The 23,315-nt window shown below is 38.1% G+C and overlaps 1 protein-coding gene across 1 annotated transcript in view; it reads left to right on the top strand.

Moving 5' to 3' along the window:
* The first annotated feature begins 246 nt into the window (after nucleotides 1-246).
* The window catches only part of prdm5 (PR domain containing 5), a 103,571-nt gene continuing 80,502 nt past the window's right edge, over nucleotides 247-23,315 (top strand). The window contains exons 1-7 of the mRNA XM_052092101.1: nucleotides 247-508; nucleotides 5,028-5,111; nucleotides 7,773-7,895; nucleotides 19,525-19,699; nucleotides 19,938-20,115; nucleotides 20,196-20,291; nucleotides 20,443-20,564. Of these exons, the coding sequence (XP_051948061.1) occupies nucleotides 410-508; nucleotides 5,028-5,111; nucleotides 7,773-7,895; nucleotides 19,525-19,699; nucleotides 19,938-20,115; nucleotides 20,196-20,291; nucleotides 20,443-20,564 (877 nt within the window). The 5' untranslated portion in view covers nucleotides 247-409. The remainder of the gene's footprint in view (nucleotides 509-5,027; nucleotides 5,112-7,772; nucleotides 7,896-19,524; nucleotides 19,700-19,937; nucleotides 20,116-20,195; nucleotides 20,292-20,442; nucleotides 20,565-23,315) is intronic.

Here is a 23,315-nt window from a genome sequence, read left to right as displayed (position 1 = left end):
ACTATTGTAACTACTACTACCACCAATAATGGTCAAAGGTCTTTTCATTTCATTTATTAATAAACCGTAGGGTTTAAAGGACAGCATGATATGATGAACTTTCCCGGGATATGTAGCTCAAGGGGACAAACTTTCCACCAACCAGAAACACGGAATCTCACTCATTCACTGACACAAACGGGAAAGTCTAGAAACTTTCCACAAATCACAGCGCAGAAACACGCTCTCTGAAGGAGCAACAGCCAATCAGAGCGCAGATGCTCTCTCCTGAATCGACAGTAACATGGAAGACCAGCCTGGACTGAGATTTACAGCGAGCAGAGAGTAACTGCTAAATGATCCATTAACCTGCCTAAACTAATACTTTTTTATTTCGTTTATTTCTTAAGAAAGGTGTTTTTGTGAGGTAATGAGAATGTTGTGCATGTACGTGCCGGACAGATTCGTGCTGAAGTCCTCTAAAGTTCAGGACGGGATGGGGTTGTACACTGCCAGAGCAGTCCAGAAGGTTCGTGCACATGAAAACAAACTCTCCGCATGAAATATCAAGTATTCACACTGCAGTAAATACTGGAGAAACGCTTGTTTTACTGCTTTTGTAAGTTTGCACTTAAGTGTTTTTGAGCATGTAGGTCCAGCTGCATTCCTGTCTGTGTTTATACTGCTTACGTATGCTGCCACGTCCCTTACAAACAATCACCATGGTAACCGCCGTTTCCGCTGAAAAAAGTACCATGACAACCGTCGTTTCCGCCAAAAATGTACCATGGCAACCGTCATTTCCGCCGTAATACATGCGAAAATGAAGCCTAATTTTAGGACCATTGTTTGCATTTTGACATTATTTTAGGATAATTAAAGGAATGTTCCGGGTTCAATACAAGCTAAGCTCAAATAATTTTGACTTGCCTCTCCTTTTCTTTAAAAAAGCAAAAATCTGGGTTCCAGTGAAACACTTACAATGGAAGTGAATGGGGGCCAATTTAAAAGTTTAAAAGTTTTTACAGTTAAAATATTTGCTGTTTAAAAGTATAGCCACAAGACATAAAGGATGAGTGTTAACATGATTTTAGGGTGAAAAAAAAGTTCTGTGTGAAGTTATAGCCAATTTTACAACTTTGTTTCCATGATGATGTAATGTCAACAAACATTAAAACCTTAAAATGTCTGCAAAAATGACTATTTAAACAACTTTACATCTCAAATAATACTTCAGGTTTTAAGGGGTCATGAAATGCTCTTTTTATAGTTTTATTATCTTCTCTGAGGTCCATTAATAATGTCAGTAAAGTATTTTGTTTTTGCATTAAAACATTATGTCATAATTTAGTAATATATGATAATGTTTCGCCCTGTTTCTGGCCTTCTGTCTGAAACACTTTGTTTAGCGCCTCATTAAAACTTCAAAGTAAACACCCACTGTACTGATTGGCTAACAGATATGGCTGTATTTGCAGCCCCTCAAATACAGCCATATTTGAAACTCAATCTGAAGAATATAAACAAGCTCAACAATATTATAAAACTAAATGTGGGTAGTTGACGTGACGTGGCTTTTTCACCGTCACAGAAGAAAAAAAATAAATGATTTCACATTTTCATCATTTAGAATACTGTAAATGGTTAAACATTTTCTTGTTTTACATGAATTTGTTGTTTTAATATCAGAGTTATTTTAAAATTTTTTACAACTTTGAGCCAAATCTCAAAATCGTCCTATGGTGTGACGGTAGACAAAATTATTTCATAAATATTAACTTTTATAAATAAAGAAAATAATGTTTAAAAATCTTAATGGACACTCCTGGCATAATTGTGCAAGTGTCTATTTCACTAAGTGGTCATCACGTTTCCTATACATACATTTTTTAAAGTGTAGGAATTTCACAAAGTTTGTCACAGAAAAAAATGTCCTTTGGTGTTATGCAATAACCTGATATTAAGTTGGGCAATATCACGGACAACTACATTTATTTGAAAGAACCCATTCAAGGTCATGTGACTGAATACCCCTATGAAGCCCATGAGCAGTGCACATGGTAAGTATTTCTCTCAGAATTGTTCAAATATTTAACTATGTTTTCAGACCACTGAAGTTGTTAAGTTTTTTTGTCCTTTGGTGTGACACCCCTAAATACATTTTTTTAATTCAAATTTGTATTTTTAAAAGCAGGACTATATAATATTATGCAAATGTATCATGCCAATTGCTAATGACAGTTCAGCTAGCATTAGCATGGTTATTAACATGCCACAAAAGCTCAAATGTCCTTTGGTGTGACAGGAAATGTCCTTTGGTGTGACACTTTGGCCTGTCACACCATAGGACACAGATGTCACACAATAGGACAAGACCTCCTTAAGAAGCTATTAAAACAAATAGATAAAGTTTGTTAACATACTTTTCATTCTTTTTTGACCAGTTTTGATGATTTTAAATTCAATAATGACTTACATTTTAATGTTTATTGCCGTTTTTTTGGAGAATACATAACATTTTCTGAAGTGTTCCTAAAACAACTATAATGTATAATGTAACAACTATAAACAAATATAAAGTACATAAATACAGTGCTACTACTTATAATGCTACTTAACTTTTTTTAGAACAGAAAGAACTGAGGGAGAGATGAGTGCAAAAGAGAGGACCAGACCGTATAGGGAGCGAATTAAAAAGGATCCACAGAGAAAGGATGCGATCCTAAGAGAACAATGGAGAAAGTAAATCAAACTGAAATGTTGCCATATACATCATATACAAATACATATACATCTTAAAATAATTCAGGGATCTTGCTGAGTAACTGAATGACTGCTTATTATTCAGTATCAGAATAGACCTGTGTGAGGTTCAGGTTCAGCAATAGTTACATAATAAGCTTGTTATTACAGAATAATAATCTATATTGTGTTTTATAAGAAATTAATAAGTAAGTGGTTACATTTGTAGGGAAAACACAGTAGGTCATGAGTTCATAATTAAGTATACATTACATTAATTTCTCTGTTGATCCATTAATCTATATTCTATCATTATTTCAAACAGATAACATACTGTATGTTAAATCACTACTCAAAACAGCCGAACACACTCGTGCACGGAGACTGAGAGGAGAAATAAATTAGATATATGTTAAATCACTACCTATAATAAGATATTATAAGCATCAATGCTTTCTTATTGATGGATCTATAAGTATCAAAGTTACTTTTGGTGTGATATGTTTTGCACAGTTTATATTGCTGAAAAATAAAAACAAATGTCCTCCTTTATAATTGTTACAATAAACACTATATATGCTGACTCATTATGCAATGACTATCTTTGTCCTTTGGTGTGACGTTTTGTCCTATGGTGTGACAAACATAAAACAACAGAAAAATATACTTATTTTAAAATATCTTTTAAAGAAAGACTCAAGTTTGGCATTAGGGGAGTTACAATAATATCTCCTCTTATATGGGTACAATTTCAAACAGTTTTGTAAGGTTGGCGAAAAATTTTTATTGACATTTGTAGGGAAAAGTTTATCAAGTTCATCTATTCATGGTGAAAATTATTCTAATTAGTACTTTCATGTAAAATAAATAGCACTTTAATAAAAAAATGTTTGAATAATGTGAACAATTCTCTCAAATATTTTTTTATGTTATTGAATATAATTTCTTAGTACTTTTTAAATGTCACACCATAGGACACATTTACAGTACTGTTGAGTGAAAACGTGAAAAAAATATGTGAAGTCATTGACAAAATGAGTGACCACTACTATTTTCTGAAACTACAGTTTTCATACTCCATAAATATATGTATTTTTTCTTAAAAACTTATGTTTTCCAAAAAAAGTACTTTTTCTTGGCCATTTGTCAACTACCCATATAAGGGTTTACACATATTGCACATCCAACAATTTGCAACTGAATATATTAAAGTGTTCATCTCAAGGACAACTGTTAACACTCACCCTGTTTACAATGGATGTACAAGTCACGTCAAAAGCAATAGAACCCCTTATAATCAATGATGCTGTCTACCATGAGAGTGTCCGTTACGGCGTGTCACATTGCACCAACAGTAAACAGATGTCTCATTCCATTTTGTGCTGCATGCGCTGGTGCTACTACTGTCAACAACACAAATAAACAGTTTAGAAAGTTCATGTTGACGCTCCGGGTGTATACTGCCTCAAGCTGTTGCTTCATGTCATATCAACGGACATGCCCGGTGTAAACAGGTTGTCAACAGCATGAACAATCAAACAGTTATGACATTTGAAATATTCAGGAATGGAACTTTTTACTTACTGTTTTGCATCGGGTCCAAGTGTTTTTTAACTGCCCCATCCTTCAATAACAGTTCCTTGGAAAAGCTTTTATGACTGTTCACAAGCAATCCACACTAATTGCCAAAAAAGCATGCAATCCATGCTGAAATACGCGGAAGACACATCCACATCCAGTTTCTGGTATCATCCTGCACTGAAATGACCTTTGTTAAGTGAAATGTCTAATTGTCTGGATACATTGAAGTAATGAGAATTTTCTTTTGCATTTTAATGTAAATTTGTTTAACAAAGCCTTCTTTGTCTTTATGTAAAATATAATTTATTTTTCTTTTGATTTTGGTCAATTATTGTTTTCATGAGGTTCCTTTCACATTTGAAGTTCAGTTTTTCCTGCTCCACTTTCTTAGCTTGCCCTCAAATTTTAATTGGATGGAAAACATCAAATCGGCCTTCAAAAGGAAGGTGCCATCAGGATCCTTAAGAAGTGTCATCTCAGGATTTCAGAAAATGCACTTCCATGTATACTCCCTGTTTGGAAATAATGTTCTGAAACTTGTTCCCAAGACTTGTCTCAGAACTTCCTGAGACTTGACATCTCTGTAGATGTGTAAAGTCTAAGGATGAACTGTAAGAGTATAGAATCAAGACTTGTTTCATCATATGTTGATATATTGCACACAGACACGGTCTTCTGTTGGATGTGACATCAAAGCCAAATTCTAAAACACATTCTTTTCACAGGGCGAGAAGTTTGGTCCGTTTGCAGGTGAGAAGCGGATGCTGAGTGATTTGGATGAAAGCATGGATCCAAGACTGATGTGGGAGGTGGGTGACTAGACTCAACAAATCCATTCCATAATTTTACCCCCAATGCATCATTGTGTCACAACAATGTTTTTTGTGTGTTTCTGCTATGTTTTACCATACACTGAACCGCCAAATTTCTGGTAAAATTCTGGCTTATTTTACATTTATGCATTTGGCAGACGCTTTTCTCCAAAGCGACTTGCAGTGCACTTATTACAGGGACAATCCCCCCGGAGCAACCTGGAGTTAAGTGCCTTACTTATTTTCGGCTGTATTAAAATTGTAATTGTATCTCAGATCAGGTTGGGTTGTTTAGCCACATTAGGCTGACCTGAACTGATGTACTTCCCAAAGTACAGTGAGCTTAACTCTTAAATTGCACTCTTGTTTGTATAGTTATAATTATGTACCATCTTTGGATGTAAACATTACACTGTGCTGCTCTTTCTTGCTGTTTGTGTGTTATGATGCAGGCAGTTAGAGGGAATTTAACTTTCAAGATAAGTCAGAAGTTACTATTACCTGTGATTGTAGTGAGTTAAGACAAATATATAGTATTTTTCAAAACACTAATATGTATCCACAAACATTGGAGAGAGGCATTCATCAGGCGTGAACCAAAAAGAGAGACCTATGATGTAAATGTTCCATATTGGGATTTCAGACATCACATACAGTGGCAAAAAAAAGTATTTGAACCCTTTTGAATTACCTGCATTCATGTATATGTTCATCTTAAAACCTGGTTTGGTTACAATAATGAAGTTACAATAATGAACAAACACAATTTGTTTAACTAATAACACACACATTATTGTATTGTTCTTGTACATATTGAATACATAATTCAAATATTCACAGTGTAGGTTGGAAAAAGTATGTAAACTTGTAAGCTAATTACATCAATAAAAGCTAATTAGAGTCAGGAGTTGGCAAACCTGGCATCCAATTAATGAAATGAGATTGGAGGTGTGGGTTAGAGCTACTTATAAAATTAACTCAAACATTTTGAGTTTGCTATTCACAAGAAGCATCTGCTGATGAAGAATTGCTGCTTTGCATAAAGCTGGGAAAGGTTACAAAATCTTTCTACAATTAGACAAAATGTCTGTAAATGGAGATGATTTAGTACTGTGGCTACTCTACCTAGAAGTGACCACCAAGCCAAGATGACTCACAGCAGAATGCTCAGTGAGGTAAAAAAAGAACCCTGGGGTGACAGCTAAAGGCTTGATTGAAACATTGAACTGGTTAACATCTCTGTTGTCTACTATACGGAAAACATTAAACATGAATGGTGTTCATGTCAGGACACCACGAAGGAAGACACTGCTTTTTAACAAAAACATTGCTGCATGCCTGATGTTTACCAAAGACTACCTAGACACTCCACAACACTACTGGGAAAATGTTTTGTGGATTGATGAAACTAAGGTTGAATTATTTGGGAAGAAGATGCAGCACTATGTATAGGGTATAATGGGCACCGCATACCAACATGAAAACATCATTCCAACGGTGTTGTATGGTGGAGGCAGCATCATGATTTGGGGCTGCATTGCTGCTTTGGGCCTGGACCACTTGCCATAATTGAGGGAAAAATGAATTCCCAAGTTTATCAAGAAGTCCTACAGGATAATATCAGGGTGGCTGTGTGCCATCTGAAGTTGAGTGATGCAACAGGACAATGGTCCTAAACATCAAAGTAAATCCACTACACAATGGCTTCAAAAAAAGAATGTCCACCTTTTGGAGTGGCCCAGTCAGAGCCCAGACCTTAGCCCAATAGAGGTGCTGTGGAATGACCTCAAAAGAGCAGTTTAGACCAGACATCTCAAGAATATGGCTGAGCTAAAGTAGTTCTGTAAGGAAGAATGGTACAAAAGTCCTTCTGAACATTGTGGAGGTCTAAACCCTTGGTTGAGGTTTTGCTGCCAAAAGAGGATTGATCAGGTATTAAATCCATGGGTTCACTTACTTTCTAACTTTAATGGGATTTGTTTAATAAAGACATGAAAGATTATAACTGTTTGTGTGTTGTTAGCTTAAGCACATTGTTGTTTGTCTGTACTTGTGACTTTGATGAAAATGAGATCACATTTTCTGACCAATTAATGCTGAAAACAAGCTAATCCAAAGGGTTCACATACTTTTGCTTGCCACTGTATGTAACTGGGACAGTCTGTGCATGTAAAATGATACACAAATATGTTTCTTTTTTTTTTTTTTTTACATGTCGTTGTACATTTGGTTTATGTTCCTCAGTGTTGTACTGTGTAGCACTGCCCACAGTTCAATCTTCTTGGTCTAAAATCTCTCTCCACATAATTACTTATTAAACATAAAATATGTTCTGATTAGCTGTGATTGTGTCACATTGCAGAGCATTTTTGCTGTCAGTATGGACAGACAAATTATTTGTCACCGGAATCACATCCCACCTGGTTATAGGAAATTGTTTGTATGCGCACATTCCATAGACCAATCTTATAATGCCAGTAAACCCAAAATTTAACGTCAAATACAAATTCACGTAAGAGCTCCTTATGCTGAACTCGACACCTCATGTGGTTAATGCACTCCAAGTAACTCAGCAGTGTGCTCCTCAACTTCAGATGCCACCAGTGGTCCAGAGACCTGTACATGTGACTAATGGTTGATTTTTTTGTGGTGCTGCAGGTTCGAGGGAATAAAGGTGACGTATTGTACATTCTTGATGCAAGTAATCCTCGTCACGCCAACTGGCTCCGCTTCGTCCATCAGGCCCCCTCACAGGAGCAGAAGAACCTGGCTGCTATTCAGGTATGAGTTTACTGTTCAACTTCTCACATGACAGCTGTGGTAACTAGTGGTGCATCCAATCAGAATTTACTGTAAGATATAGATTATTAAAACATTATTAACTTTTAAAAAGTGCTTCTGCCAGCAGCTGACACAAAGCGTGACATAAGCGCTTTGGCAAGTTTACGTGAGAATTCGAAAGCAATGCTTATTTACAACAGAAGAACGGACGTCATGCGAGAGTTCGGCCATTTCAAACAGCATCAGAGCCATGGATGGAAGCGCCTTCCTCCTTCCAATTACCAACTAATAAGCCAGAACTCTTTTTCCAGTTAACTCTTGTAGATTAAATCTTTCCAAAATCTTGTACCAATAAATATATTTTATTAACATCATCTTGAAATGTAATTATAACTACTACATCATCTGCACATGCTGATCACGCAAACTCATCAGCAATTTTAAGCTCTTAAAAGTTAACAAAAGTTAAATTGCTATTGCATACAACATGCCCGTTAATGAGATAATGACCTTTAAAACACTCTCAATATGTTCATATAAAACTTTAATTAGAACTCAAAAAGACTCTATTGTACTCCATAAATAATTGTGCTCCACTTGATCAAAAGCCTTCTCTTGCCTTCCATTGAGAGTAAGCCAAATTTAAAACCAAATTGTCTAGAAGTAGACAATAAGATCTCTAATAAAATATATATTATCAAAAATGTATCTTCCACAAAAATTTACAAAATAGGACTGATCATTGTGTATATCATACTCCATTGCCTCTTTAATATATAAAAATAACTGGATGGTGCATCCATTTCTTTCATAATTTCGAACCGTGATCTCACCACTGCTCGTTGTCCTTTGATTACCAGCAAATCTGTAAAAAAAATTTTTTGTGCCTGTAAGTTACTTTGATCTTGAGTAGAAGCCCAAGGCATGTGCTGAGCCTGGTAGGCAACAGCTATGGCATCGATGATCCAGTGGGTGATCCTCTGTTTGGAGACAGCGCTTCCTTTCCGCTGTCCCCGAAAGTAAACAAAGAGCTGCTCAGAGATAATAATCCAAATAGCATGCATGCATCGGACACACCAACGTTAAGACTGTGTCTACCTCCTCCTGGGGCAGCGCTTGCAGGTTCACCACTTGGTCCCTGAAAGGGGTCGTGGGAACCTTGGGCACATAGCCTGGTCAGGGTCTCAGGATCACGTGAGAGTAGCCCGGACCGAAATCCAGGCATGTTTTGCTGACAGAGAATGCTTGCAGGTCCCCTACCCTCTTCATGGAGGTGAGCGCCGTCAGGAGGGCAGTCTTCAAGGAGAGTGCCTTAAGCTCTACTGACTCTAAGGGCTCAAAGGGAGCCCCACGCAGGCCTTGCAGGACTACGGAGAGGTTCCATGAGGGAACAAGGCATGGTCTGGAGGGATTCAACCTCCTAGCACCTCTCAGGAACCTGATAATCAGGTTGTGCTTTCCTAAAGTCTTGCCGTCCACTTTGTCGTGGTGTGCAGCTATGGCAGCTGGGAGGTACGCACACTTGCGTAGTCAAGGCAGCCTGCTTTGTGTCAGCGTGTCTATGCCGAGGGTGGAGTATCTACTCTCCCTTACGGGTGACCTGTCGTGACAGCGCCTCCATTGTGGTGTTGAGGTGGCCTGGGATGTGAGTGGCTCGTAGCGATTTGAGGTGCTGCTGACTCCAGAGGAGGAGACAGCTGGTGAGTTGTGACATGCGAAGGGAGTGTAACCTGCCTTGGTGTTTGAACCAACAAGTGTTTTCCCTGGATCAATGGCCGGAACCTCTACAGGGCGAGCAGTATAACCAACAACTCGAGGCAGTTAATGTGCCAATGTAGCCACGGGCCTGTCCAGGAGCCGGTGGCCGCATGCCCGTTGCATATAACGCACCAGTCTTCAAGGCGTCAGTTGTGACCACAACATGCCTGGAGACCTGTTCTAGGGGAACCCCTGCCCATAGAAATGCGAGGTCGTTCCAAGGGCTAGAGAGGTGGCGACAGATCGGTGTGATGGCCACGCAATGTGTGCCATGGTGCCATGCCCATCTCGGGACTCGAGTCTGGAGCCAGTGCTGAAGTGGTCTCATATGTAACAACCCGAGTGGTGTGGCCACCGCAGTGGATGCCATATTCCCCTGGAGCCTCTGAAATAGTTTCAGTTGTACCGCGGTCTTCTGTCTGAAGGCATTCAGACAGGTCAGCACTGACTGGGCGTGCCCGTTTGTGAGGCATGCCGTCATCAAGACTGAGTCCAACTCCAAACCGAGAAAAGAGATGCTCTGAACCGGGAGGAGCTTGCTCTTTTCCCAGTTAACCTGAAGCCCTAACTGGCTAAGGTGCATGAGCACCAGGTCCCTGTGCGCACTCAACACGTCCCGAGAGTGAGCAAGGATTAGCCAGTCATCGAGGTTGTTGAGACTGCAGATGCCCACTTCCCTTAACAGGGCAAGGGCAGCCTCTGCGACCTTCATGTAGACGCGAGGGGACAAGGACATGCTGAAAGAGAGGACTTTGTATTGGTATGCCTGACCCTCGAATGCAAACCGCAGGAAGGGTCTGTGTCGAGGTAGACTCTGTGGTAGTCTGTGTCCCACGAACTCGTCAGCTCCTCGTGCACTTCCGGGAAGAAAGGTACTGGGGCGGGGCGTGGCTGTGAGCTTTCCCGCAAGGGTACAGGGGAGAGAGGAGGGTTCCACTGTAGCCCGACGCTCGCGGCGGCCTGGGAAAGCATGTCTTGTCATTTCAGCACTGGGCGACCACAACCGAGGGGGGAAGCCCAGCGAAGGTTTCCGTGTCAGACCGGACGAGTCTGCTCTCCAATGCTGCCCTCGAGAGCCCATTGCCTTCACAGGCACCAAATGAGAGGTCGAACTCGCCCGGAGCAAACGAGTGTGCAAAACGGAGCAAACAAATGTGCCGTGGAATGGGAGGTCCACAGGGATTTAATTGGCGGAGCTGGTCCCATTGTGGTCCCCCAATCGCCCCCAGTCCTTGCTGTGCTGGCTTCAAACCCATAGGTAGAAGGACCGAGGCAGGGATCTGCTGGGGTGGCCTGCTTTCTTATGAAAGCGAGCCGCGACCGCAATGTTGCCATGGTCTTGTCCTCTCAATGAGTGCATGACTATTCCAAAACAGATTTCTCTCTGTGGATGGCACCCAGGCACGAAAGACAGGGATCGTGCCCATCAGAAGGCGAGAGGTATCGACCGCAACCAGGAATAACACACAATCGGAATGACATCTTTAAAAAGACGTGTCTTGAAAAAGACGTTCTGATGTGTACCACTCTTTTAGAATATATTCTTTTAGGAGGGAAAATACTCTTTTAGAATGCACTCTAAGTGATCTGCTGAAGCGCCCAGAGGCGATCTCTGCAGTGCGCCCGTTCTGAGAGGGGAGAAAGCCGCTGTAATGCGCCGTAAGGATCCAGCAGAGGTGAGGGATGGAAATAGCTTGAACCATCGACCGTTCGGCTCCGAAGAGAAAATCTAATGAGCGTTATGCATGCCCCCCCCTTTATGCAAATGCCACTCGCCAATTCCCATTGGCCTTTTATCAAATATCAGAGGTTTCTCGAGCTCTACACTACTGTGTACTGGTCGGCGCTGCACTGTGTCTATTGTCCTGTTCATTGTCAGAAATTTGTTGTACTGTCCTGTACTTTTTGCACATGTTTGCACGTGCACTTTATATAGGTATATATATATATATATATATATATAGGTATTATATATAGGTATTTTATTTCGTTGTGTAGACTCATGTGGTCCTTTGCTGGTCCTTTGTTGTTTTATGTAGCACCATGGTCCTGGAGGAACGTTGTCTCGTTTTGCTGTGTACTGTACTAAACTGTATATGGTTGAAACGACAATAAAAACCACTTGACTTGACTTGACTCAAGAGTGACCCCTAGTGCCACTACATTAACACAACGTCGAGTGAGTGACATATAGGGAACCTTCCTTAAAACTACTGTCATTAACAATGAAACATTGAAGTGCCAATACACGCTCTTTGCTTTAAGAGAATTAATAAAAACAACTCCACAAACCATACCATGATCTGAAAAACTAACTGGGGTTATAACACAGGATTTAAAGATCTGTGAATGATGTTTAAAACATATCCTGTCAATTCTAGGCATGGAAGTATAATTTTCCTGTGAGTGTGCCTAAGAATTATGTCTAAAAATGCTTGTCACGCCATACATCTGCTAAATCAAAAGTAATTCCACAATGCTTGCAAGACTGTTTCTATAAGACATATGCGGTTCAACGTGATTCTGATCTAGTTTACTGATTGTGCAATTAAAATCCCCAGCTAAAAAAAGAAAATCTACAGTCTCACATCCCGCAATTGTATCAGACAATTTTTCCAAAAAGAAAGCATTCTTTCTCTTGCATTTGCAGGTGCATGTGCATGGATTAAGTTCTTAGTGATTCTTTCATATTTTGCAGTGACTTAAATCAACCTTCCAGCGATCACTTTTTCTACATTATATGACAATGGTAAAAAATTATTCTGACAATATAATTCCTACTCCAGCACTATTTGAAATCTTATGACTCATTACAGCAGTGCCCTCCCGCTCTCTCGGCCAATCAACTTTAATTTATCTTTCACTATCTGATTCTGATGTATACACCCTCTCACTGGTAACACCAATCCTATTAACATCCCCTTTTGTTTCAATTAGTTTTTTTAACATGTCCTCTTTTTGAATTCTGTTCATAAGCAGCTCTAGTTGCTTTTCGCTTTGTTGTTGGTACTTTAAAATCTGGTTCTGTTACATCCATTATTTGTTGTCCTATTTGAATTCTGCAACTTCCTTCTCTTCCTTCTGCAACATCATTAATTTTTTGACATTCACAACCGAACAGCAACCCTAAACCATGTCTGTAGAGTCCACCTATTTCCTATACGCGGAAGTGTTCCACGATTTGCCTGTTTTCAATATCCGGTCTCCAGTGTATCGGGCTCTACACTGTTTTTACTGTACCTCATCTGAGTATGTAGATGGCATAAAGCAGTACTGCCGCTCCCTATACCCATATTACGCAGTCTGTGTAGGGTAGTAACTCTCTAGGTGGGTACCATCTTATAATGGGGGGTACCAGAAATGGTACCAGCTGCCCTTACTTGCACGTTATATATTATTCAAAGACCCAAAAGCCGTCAAGGAACAAACGATTACCTTGCGTTCGCACCACGCATCGCATTGCTTCATTACTGTGAAACAAAAATTTCTCATACCATGATATAAGATTTTGGTCAAGCCACCTACAGTGTGATAGTAAACTGCTTCACATAAACCTTTGAAACAAACAGCAGAGACAATGAGAGAGGTGTATGAAGCGAGTTTGTTATGTCTAGCTGTGTTGATGTGCGTGTGCAGTTTCAGAGATCTGAAAACAACAAAGAGTGAAGAGATAAGAGACGTGTAATGAGCCTTAGACAGTAATAAAACACAAACTTACATGTGTGCATGCACAAACCTGTCTCTCACATGGGAATCTGAATCACAACCCATTTTTACTTCCATATTGTGATGTCTTTCCAAGTAAAACAGGATAATCAACAAGAAAAATGTATGGCGGGACTTGATTTTAGTTATTGGGAATTGATTGGATTGTGAAAAGTGGGCGTTTCATACCGGAATGGAGGGATAGAAGAAGTTTTTTCCTAAGTAAATGTGATCCATTTTATATTTCATGTTGTCTTTAAAGGCCGTTAACACTGACTCTCGCAGACAAGAATTGCTTGAGAAAGCATTGAGTGCATGAGCTGTTGACAATCTAATGGAACAGACCCTGTTTTTCATCACACGACATTTCTATCCCCATCTCTATGTGGCTAAATCTGTGACCGTTTTCAACATGATGTAGAGCAAATGTGCTTATTTCTGCTTGACCTTTTAGGAAATGCAGGTTTGATTAAGCCATTATACAGGGGTCCAAGTGTTTGACCTTTGACATTAATCAGGAAACCCTGCTGATCTTATATTTCCCCTCGTGTGAATGTTTAATTGCACCTCTCTGGGGCTCTTGTGTTTTGTTGTCTGTTCAGTGTCAGCTGACACCTGGAGGCTTTTCAAGTCAAGTCAAGTGGTTTTTATTGTCGTTTCAACCATATACAGTTAGTACAGTACACAGCAAAACGAGACAACGTTCCTCCAGGACCATGGTGCTACATAAAAACAACAACATATAATTAAATTCATTCCCCTTGTGATAAGATACAGTATATTCCAAATGTAAACGTATGTTTTATGATTTCACATTAAACAGTTGATGCTGGTGGTGTCTTATATATTTTTAAGGCATGAGCACATATTGTATTTAGCAGTAGGATTGATTGAAAATGAATCAGCTAAACATTATTTGCTGCAAATAGGGATGGGAATTTTGGTTTAAAAGGAAGAACTCACCTGGAGTGTGCACTTCTCTAGAGTGCTGACTCAGCCCCGTACAGAAAGTCATGGTGCACTGTGTTGGAGCTTGTTGCTGTGATGATTCAGACCGCAAGGTACAGCTGAAAATCATGGTATAATCAATCTCAAAATTAAAATTGAGATTGATTCCTCTCTTTGACACGTTTGTGTATACTATCACAGCCTCAGTCGGCATGCTCACGGGCCACCCACTGTCCATTCTTTAACCACCTGATGCTTTTAGCACACAAAACTGGAAAATGCTTTCTCGATCAACGCAGCACATTCCTGATTGGCTGGTTCGATGGAACTTTCTCGAGTTGATGCGTATAGTACATTTAATCAGTCCGTGTGGAAGCCGAGTTGTGTTCACAAGGTTCGGCGTTGATAGAAAGAGTGCTTTTGAGGACAAAATAATCAGTTGCCAGGTGCAAGGTGATATAAAATTCTTTAAAGACAATCAGAGTTTTCTTTGAGGCATGTTGCAGAAAGTAAAGCTGATTTCCATGAGCAGAGCAGTTTTGTTTACTTAGTTATGTCTGTGAAATTCTCTTTAATGAGGATTTTTTTGTTCTGTTCTTAGACTCTCTACACATTTTCTGCTATTCTCCCATGTGTTTTCTGTGCAGTCGGTCACAGAGACTCATGCACTATTATATAAATGATTTGTTACCCAATGTCGGTCTTTTATTATGGTTTGTATGATACATCTCCGATAACCCCGCCCTTAATTTATTGATTTATTAATCAAGACAAAATTGAACTAAAATCAGTCCAAAAGGAATTACATTTGCTACTGAAGGGGGCAAGGAAAAAACATAGAGATACTATAGAACAAAATTTTAATTCAGGGAACTCCAAAAAATTGTGGGACGCTATGAAAGTCGTAACTAATATGGCACCTCCTCGAAAGAGGCTTGTAAGTAGCAATGACCAACAGAGAGCAAATGACTTGAACGATTTTTTTCTTAGGTTTGAGTCACCAATGGATCAATTGTGTACTCTGGACCATATTATATGTAATTCAGGTCAAAGGCTAGAGATAGCATCTAATAAAGTAAGCTCACAATTTAGAGGTATATGTTCTAAAAAATCCATGGGTCCTGATGGAATTTCAGCTTTTTTGCTAAAGACTTGTGCAAATGAACTTACTCCAGCATTCTGCCCTATCTTTCAGAAATCTATTGACTCACATATTATTCCATCTTTGTGGAAGAAATCTATAATTATACCTGTTCCTAAGAAAACTTGCCCAGTTGGGAATTGTGATTTTAGACCTGTGGCTTTGAATTCAAATGTTATGAAATGCTTTGAGAGACTTGTTGTAACTGTCTTAAAGGATCAGGTTAAATCATTCCTTGATCCATTTCAGTTTGCATATAAGGTTGGACGGGGGACTGATGATGCTATTAACTGCTTCACTCATTTGGTGAATAGCCATTTAGAAGATTCCCAGGCATATGCTCGTTTATAGATTTTAGTTCAGCATTTAATACACTTCAACCCAATATACTGATGAAGAAGTTGATAGAGCTAGAAGTGAACCCATTCTGCATTAAGTGGTTTTATTCATTTTTAACTAATCGTACACAACAAGTCAGAGTAAATAATTTCTATTCTGAGATGAAAACTACCAATATAGGAGCCCACGAGGGTTGTGTTAGCTCACCCTTTTTATTTTCACTATACACTAATGAGTGTGTCTCTAGTCAGGATGATACATTTTTCATCAAATTCTCTGACGACACAGCAATATTGAACTTACTGAACAAGACTACAAATCCCTTGCAGTATTTCTCTGTTGTTGACAGATTTGTCAGCTGGTGTGACACTAATTCTTTGGTTTTAAATGAAAGGAAGACTGTTGAAATGATTTTTGATCCTAGGTCTCTGGGAGACCATAGCCCTGTAATAATACATGGTGATATTATTGAACAGGTTTCTTCATATAAATACTTAGGAGTTTATATGGACAATCTACTATGCTGGTCTTCTCACATCGACAATCTTTGTTCCAGACTGCAGCAGAGGCTATACTTCCTGCGAAGGTTAACAATGTTTGGAGTAAACCAGAGGATTTTGTTTCTATTTTATCAGTCTGTTTTTGAAAACTTAATTAGATACTGTATTACTGCATGGTATGGAAATCTGACTGTTCAATCTAAATCAAAACTAGCACGACTGGTGCATTCAGCTCAAAAAATCATAGGGTGGGAGGGAAAACGAACCATACCAGAACTGTACGAGGCATCTATTTCAAGGCAAGCTAAAAGAATTGTCTCTGATGATACACATATTTTATACAAGTATTTTAAATTGCTACCATCAGGGAGAAGATTCAGGGTCTTGATGTGCAAGTCTAATCGTTATAAAAACTCTTGTGTTCCAACTGCGATCAAAATTTTAAATAGAGATTTTTTTTAATTGATGTAGTATGCTGCTAGTGTTTTTTTTTTTTTATATATATATATATATATATATATATATATATATATATATATATATATAATTTATAGAAATGTGTTATTGCTTATTATTGTATGTTGTTGTATGCATTGTGTTGTGTGTGATTGATGTTGTGCCCTGGCCGTGTCATGCGGTCCAAGACAAATTTCCCAGGAATGGGACAATAAAGTATAATAATAATAATAATAATAAAAAAATAAACACCCCGCAATGACAAAACCGATTGTGATTGGTCACTTAACATGTTAGTTAGATGACTTTTCCTGTCTAAATGGGCAGTTTTGGGCCAATTGAAGCTACTATAGAGCCCAGACCTTTGCCGTTGTCATAAGTCTGGCTATGCGAGACTGTGTTATGCATGATCATTATCGCTCATTGTTTTCATGATCGATCATTGCTGTCACACCATATACATGAGTACTTGGGCCCATCCCTAGCTGCTAATAGTTAAATAATATTTGGTATGCACTGCTACTGATTGTGATGAAAAAAACTGGAAATGCTAGAGAAAGGCCTAGAAAAGTCACAGACATTAATCAAATCTTAATGGTCATGGAAATGTTTGGGTGCATACATTGTACACCCGAACACTATGCCACAGTGTGTTACCAAGGACTCCTATTTTGATATAGTTTTTGTCTTCTGTCCTCTGTTTTCCATGTACTACATTTCCCACAGTGATCACAGCCATCTGTTCCTCATCATCCTCACCTGTTCTCTTCCCACTTCATCAGTTCTTGTTTGTTGCTTTGAGTTTACGTTTGTTTGTTTCACTATCATCATCTTCATTAAAAGCCTGCAGTTAGATCCAGAGTCCCACTTCTCCGCAAGTACTTGTTACAGTTTTAAAACAAATAGCTTTACAAAAGTTGGCAAATGATGGCATTAGACATAACGATCGCTAGTTATATCAGATCAAATCAAACGGTGGAATCTATTATAAATTAGCTAGTAGGAAAATTGACCAAGGTAGTAACTGGTTTAGAGTTTGGCATTGTTACCAGCATAAAAGTAAAAAAAAATAATTTTTAAATGTACCTTCCTTGAAAATAAAATTGAAAGCACTGCAGTAATTCAATCCATAATAAAATGGCCCATTAGAGTGGGTAACACTATCTTATGAACTACCGTGCTAAGAAGGCTACCTGGCTAACTATTGGTTCAATAAAATATGTTGCCTGTCCAGCAAGAAAAGACTCCATCTCTGGGTGAGTTTTAAATTCTTTAAGATCTCGAGTTGTGGCCACCTCTGAAAAGCCAATCCGTTGTTGTTTTCATGTTTTTAATGACGAGCTCTGTCATTTTCCCATTTTGCTTGCAGACTTTTTTTGGTTCAAGGTTTCTTTAATTTGAAAATGGGTGATTCCCCAGATGGATGCCTTTTTGAATTATTCATTGTCCATGTTGCTCATTTGTTGTGGCTACATGTTTTCATCTTCAAACTACTACCACACCTATGACCGCACATAAACATGTGCTGTAGAAGCTGGACCTTCTTTTCTTTATTTATGGACATGATGTAAACATGCACGGGAGAATGACAGAAGTATGCAATTTCCTGCCAAATCCATCCCGACATCTCTAAAATATAAATCATCATCATTGGCTTACCATAGTGAATCTGGGTAAGGCAAAAACATGGTAACTTTAAATAACACTTAATTTTAACATTTAATCTCCCTCTTGAGTGCCATGCAAAGTATGATGGGAAATAGAAATATACAGCCCGGTTTCAGTTAAATTTAAGTTCCTGTAAAAAATTTTAAACTCAAAACAATAAAAAATTTAGGTTATTTTAAAGGTGTACATTTTGTGAACTCAAAAGAAAAAGAAAGTTATAAATACTCATCAAGGTTAAGTTATTTGAACTAATTTGTATGATTACATTTTCCCCTACTCAAAACAATTAATTATTTTGAGCATTAGGGTTTACAGTGTACGTTTAGGACTAAGATTGGTACGTAACAGCCTACAAATGGAAATCAAGTCTTGAAATCTCTATAAATGAGTTTAAAAACTCTTATTCATTAACTAAGACTGACTGGAAAAGTCATGCAAATTCATTTGATCGAATGGTGCAGGAATCCTACTAAGACATTTTGAGCAATACATATTGTATTGCTGATATCAGTTATCACAACCTGGCATGAAGAAAGGATATACAGGTTTAATTGAGAAAAACATGGCCAACTTCAAATATAACAAAACAAAAGATGATATTGGCTGATACTTATATGTTGACTGATATATCATCAGTGTTGGGCAGATTACATTTGAAATGTAACCTGGTACAAAGTACACAACAAAAATTGTAATCAGTAGCATAATCTTTAAGATAACACTTTTTAGGTAATCTAATCTGATTAATTTTGATTTAAGTATTGCATGTTTGGTTGAAAATGTAACTTAAGTGCATTTAATACCAATTTTCACTCTTTCATTACATTTAAATTAACATGAAATCAAACAACAATTTGCTATTTGCATCAACTCTTTGTTTATCAAGACTGATAGGTAATGTAATCTATTTGTAGTCATTTAATCCTAAAAAAGTAACTGTAATCATATTGCTCAAATTTGAAAATGTAAACTTGATTTTTGTAATCTGATTATGTAATCCTGATTACACGTAGTCCATTACTGCTCAGTACTGTATCCCTATTAAAGAGACAAAAGACAGATCTGCAATAAAAAGGGACACAAACTCCTGTTAGTTGATTGTTTGTTTCAACAGGATGGAGAGAATATTTTCTATCTGGCTGTGGATGACATTGAGACAGATACAGAGCTTCTGATTGGTTACCTGGACAGTGACATGGAAGAGGAAGAGGAGGACGATGAGGAAGATGAGGACTTCAAAGATGAAAATGAGAACAGTAAAGACACCAAACACCTCAGAACAGAAACAGGTGTGTGTGTGTGTGTGTGTGTGTTTGTGTGTGTTTGTGTGTGTTTGGAGGGTTGTCTCCTAAAGGGTTTTTCCTGTACGAGAATTGTTGTGCTGTTAGTTAGTAATATTTCTATAGTAGTGATAGACTGATATATCAGCATTAATTTGGCCATTGAAAAACTCAGTTGTAAAGTATAGCAAGCAAGTGTGTGTGTGTGTGTGTGTGTGTGTGTGTGTGTGTGTGTGCGCGTGCATAGAGTTGGTGATCAAGAAGGAAGATTACCCATGTCTACTGTGTGAGAGCAGTTTCCCTGGAGAAGACGTGCTAGCTGAACATCTACAGAGTTTTCATCACAGAGGAAGTGCCGGAGACAAAGAGTTTAAATGCCGTTCATGTGGAAAAGAGTTTCCTGTCAAACAGGCCCTGCAACGCCAGTCAGTACCACACACATACACATACAGTTCATTAGTGTTTCATGTGTAGTAATGCTGATGTATTGTTGTTTGTTTTGTAGTGTTCTTCACTGTACTGAGAGCTTTGCTTCATCAGTAGACCCTTCAAAAGCTCATCAGTGTGCTCTGTGTCACAGCACTTTCTCTTCAGAGTCCAGGTACATCAAACCTGGGTTGTCAGCTAGTTTACCCTAGTCATATCTTACCAGTCTCACAATAGCAATCATTTTCTATGGTTTGTTACAAATAAAGTTGAATGTTCACCCAAAAAAATTTTAATTGAACTGTCCCTTTAAACTGTGTTTGTAGTTTTGAGCAGCATAAAGAGGCGTGTAAAGGAGATGGACTGTTCATCTGTAAGGCTGAGAGCTGTGGCAAAAGATTCAAGAGTAAAGATGTCCTGAAGAAACACAAAGTAAACGTACACACAGGTGAGTTACACACACACACACACACACACACACACACACACACACACACACACACACACACACACACACACACACACACACACACACACACACACACACATATATACACATGGCTTAAGCTAGTGTGAAATTACTGCACAGTAATGAGAGTCTAATCAGCAATTGTTTAACATCTTCATTAATCTGTTCATTTCTGATCCGCTCTTATCCCCTCCATCTGTCAGATAAACATTAAGTGCTTTCTGTCTCTCTCGCTACACTCATCTTTTCAGCACTCTCTACCCCTGTCTCTCTGCCAGAGGCACAGACATCTGAGAACATTACTCATAGAGCCATAATCGGCTATTGAAAGCATGCATCAGAATGTTTTCCATATCATTGTCATTAATTGGACAGTTTGGCTGCATGCAGGTAAATCAGTTATTTCAGTGACTAAATCCAACACCAGTTTGAGTTTCACTACGAGTTTGGGAAATACTAAAAGCTACATATATGAGAGAGTTTTGTTATAATAAGAGTGTTTAAAGGATTCATATTATGGGTTTTAGTATGTATTTAAAAAGAGTATTTAAGGCTTTTCTTTTAGATGAGAGGGATGCTCAGTTCAACCGAAGAGACATTTTAGCCAAATACTCAAACACATCGTTCAATCAGATGGCTTAAGGTGCTCAGTTATGTTAAAGTGACCCTGATCAGATGCATTTCAAAGGGATATAAGGATGTTAAGTGCAGCAATACAACATGGTGACTTACATATTTTCAACAAATAAAAAAGGCTAAATAACTATAACATCTTATTGCACAAAACTTTTCAAGTTGCACATAAATAGACATGTCATATATCAAATGAAAGCTATCATTCTCAGGAATGTGTCTGTACAGTTTATTGTGTTGCCTTAATACCACAGATTTGTAAAAGAATCACAAGTGAAATATTATTTCTAAGTCATCAGATACAAATGTCTCTTTCATGCGCTGATCACTGCTGATCCCCATATAGCTACAAATTTTATATCTGCTTTTACCTTAGGTATTTGTCTAAAAAAAAATCTATTTTTTCCTTGTCTGTGAGCTTGCCTGGGTGAGTAATCAAATGTTATATCTGAGATGTCCAGAATAAAATATGTGGTCAAGCAGAAAAGTATGTTATGAAAATCATTGGAAATATATGTTATTGACTATTGGTGATAAAATGTTATACATTATCGCAAAAGGGGAGAATTTCAGCTTTCAAATGACACCTAGATTGAGCCTCTAGTCCACTCAGGGGCCAAGATTTCGATGAAAAAATAAGGGTGGTGTGTGAACTGATATTTAGACTTATTGTCTATGGACGAGCAAATCTGTGAGGGCTAAAATGCATTAGAGCGCCACCTACATTTGAGATCTGCATTTTGTGATAGAGGTCAAATTATATTTTTCTAGTACTTGCTGCCATCTAGTGGAAAGTATTTTTGGAGGGAGATGGAGTGAATAGAACTAGAATCATATGCTTACAAAGTTAGGACCAACAAAAAATAAAACATCTCTCTATCTATTTGCTGTTTCAGAATGAAATTGGTACTTTAATTTACCAAAGTAGCATTCAACTGATCACAAAGTATAGTCAGGCATTACTGGTCTAAAAAACAGCACCATCACTATTTGGAAAAAAAGTAATTTTTTTATCAAATCTAGACTGGCCCCATTTCCAGCAGCCATCACTCCAATACCCTATCCTTGAGCAATCATGATAAATTGCTAATTTGGTTCTAGAAAATCACTTGCTGTTATATAAAACACAGCTGAAAGATATTTGGTTCATTAAATGAAGCTTAACATGTTTTAGTGTTTTGAGTTGCCACAGTATGCAGTAGACTGGCATTTCTTAAGGTCAATATTAGGTCAAAAATAGCAAGAAAAAGCTTTCTCTAGAAACTCATCAGTCAATCATTGTTTTGAGGAATGAAGGCTATACAATGCTTGAAATTCTAAAGATTTCATACAATTGTGCACACTATAGTCTTCAAAGACAAAGGACAACTGGCTCTAACAAGGACAGAAAGAGATGTGGAAGGCCAGATGTACAACTAAACAAGAGGATAAGTACATCAGAGACTCTAGTTTGAGAAATAGATGTCTCACATGTCCTCAGCTGACAGCTTCATTGAATTCTACCCGCTCAACACCAGTTTCATGTACAACAGTAAAGAGAAGACTCAGTGATGCAGGCCTTATGGGAAGAATTGCAAAGAAAAAAACACTTTTGAAACAGAAAAACTAAAAGAAATGGTTCGAGTGGGTAAAGAAACACAGACATTGGACAACAGATAATTGGAAAAGAGTGTTATGGATCTTAACCTCATTGAGCTTTTGTGTGATCAGCTAGACTGTAAGGTGCATGAGAAGTGCCTGACAAGACATCTATAGCAAATGCTACAGGAAGTGTGGTGAAATTTCACCTGAGTATCTGGACAAACTGACTGCTAGAAGGATTTTTTTTTATGATAATTTTTTGAAGTAGTTTAAGAATTGAGAATTTAAGAAATTGTAATTGTAAATTTTCACATTATTATTGTCCTGACTATACATTTTGATCAGTCGAATGCCACTTTGGTGAATAAAAGTACCAATTTCTTTCCATAAAAGTAAAATCTGTACATTATACAAAACTTTTGGTGTGTGTGTGTGTGTGTGTGTGTGTGTGTGTGTGTGTGTGTGTGTGTGTGTATGTGTATATACACACACACACAAAACAGTAGTTCCGGTACT

The sequence above is a fragment of the Xyrauchen texanus genome, chromosome 25 (genome assembly GCF_025860055.1).
Source record: "Xyrauchen texanus isolate HMW12.3.18 chromosome 25, RBS_HiC_50CHRs, whole genome shotgun sequence".
In the NCBI taxonomy this organism is placed as follows: Eukaryota; Metazoa; Chordata; class Actinopteri; order Cypriniformes; family Catostomidae; genus Xyrauchen; species Xyrauchen texanus.
This window is presented reverse-complemented; position numbering and strand designations above follow the sequence as displayed.